The 486-nt window shown below is 74.9% G+C and overlaps 1 protein-coding gene across 3 annotated transcripts in view; it reads left to right on the forward strand.

Annotated features, from left to right (window-relative positions):
• The first annotated feature begins 263 nt into the window (after nucleotides 1–263).
• Mllt6 (myeloid/lymphoid or mixed-lineage leukemia; translocated to, 6) overlaps nucleotides 264–486 on the forward strand; it is a 26,850-nt gene continuing 26,627 nt past the window's right edge. For 2 of the 3 annotated variants that reach the window (XM_013037861.1, XM_013037862.1), the window contains exon 1: nucleotides 264–462. In XM_013037861.1, coding sequence (XP_012893315.1) covers nucleotides 354–462 — 109 coding nt within the window. In that variant the 5' untranslated portion in view covers nucleotides 264–353. The remainder of the gene's footprint in view (nucleotides 463–486) is intronic. The other variant, XM_013037863.1, reaches the window with a different exon arrangement.

Raw genomic sequence — 486 nt, forward strand, 5'->3', positions numbered from 1 at the left:
CGCCTCCCCCGCCGAGCCCGGGCTGCTCGGCGACCGGGCGGCCCTGGTAAGCGGGCGAGCGAGCGGCGCGGAAGGGGGGAGCCCGGCGCGCGAGTCTCATTGTTTGGGGGGGGGGCCGTCGGGGCATGAGGGCGAGAGCACGGCGGGGGGGGCGGCCAGACAGAGCGAGCGAGGAGGAGGAGGAGGACGCCGAGGAGGAGGAAGGAGGAGGCAAAGAAAAGAAGCGGCGGCGGCCGCGGCGGCGGAGGAGGGGGCGAGGAGGCTCGCGGCCCCCCGCTCCCTCCCTCCCCCCCTGACCCCCGACCCCCGCCGGCCGGCCCCCCGCCCCAGCCCCGGAGGGAGCTCATGGGAGTATGAAGGAGATGGTAGGAGGCTGCTGCGTATGTTCGGACGAGAGGGGCTGGGCCGAGAACCCGCTGGTCTACTGCGATGGGCACGCGTGCAGCGTAGCCGTCCATCAAGGTACGGGGGTGGGAGGGGGAGGCG

This window comes from Dipodomys ordii, unplaced genomic scaffold (genome assembly GCF_000151885.1).
Source record: "Dipodomys ordii isolate 6190 unplaced genomic scaffold, Dord_2.0 Scaffold7, whole genome shotgun sequence".
In the NCBI taxonomy this organism is placed as follows: Eukaryota; Metazoa; Chordata; class Mammalia; order Rodentia; family Heteromyidae; genus Dipodomys; species Dipodomys ordii.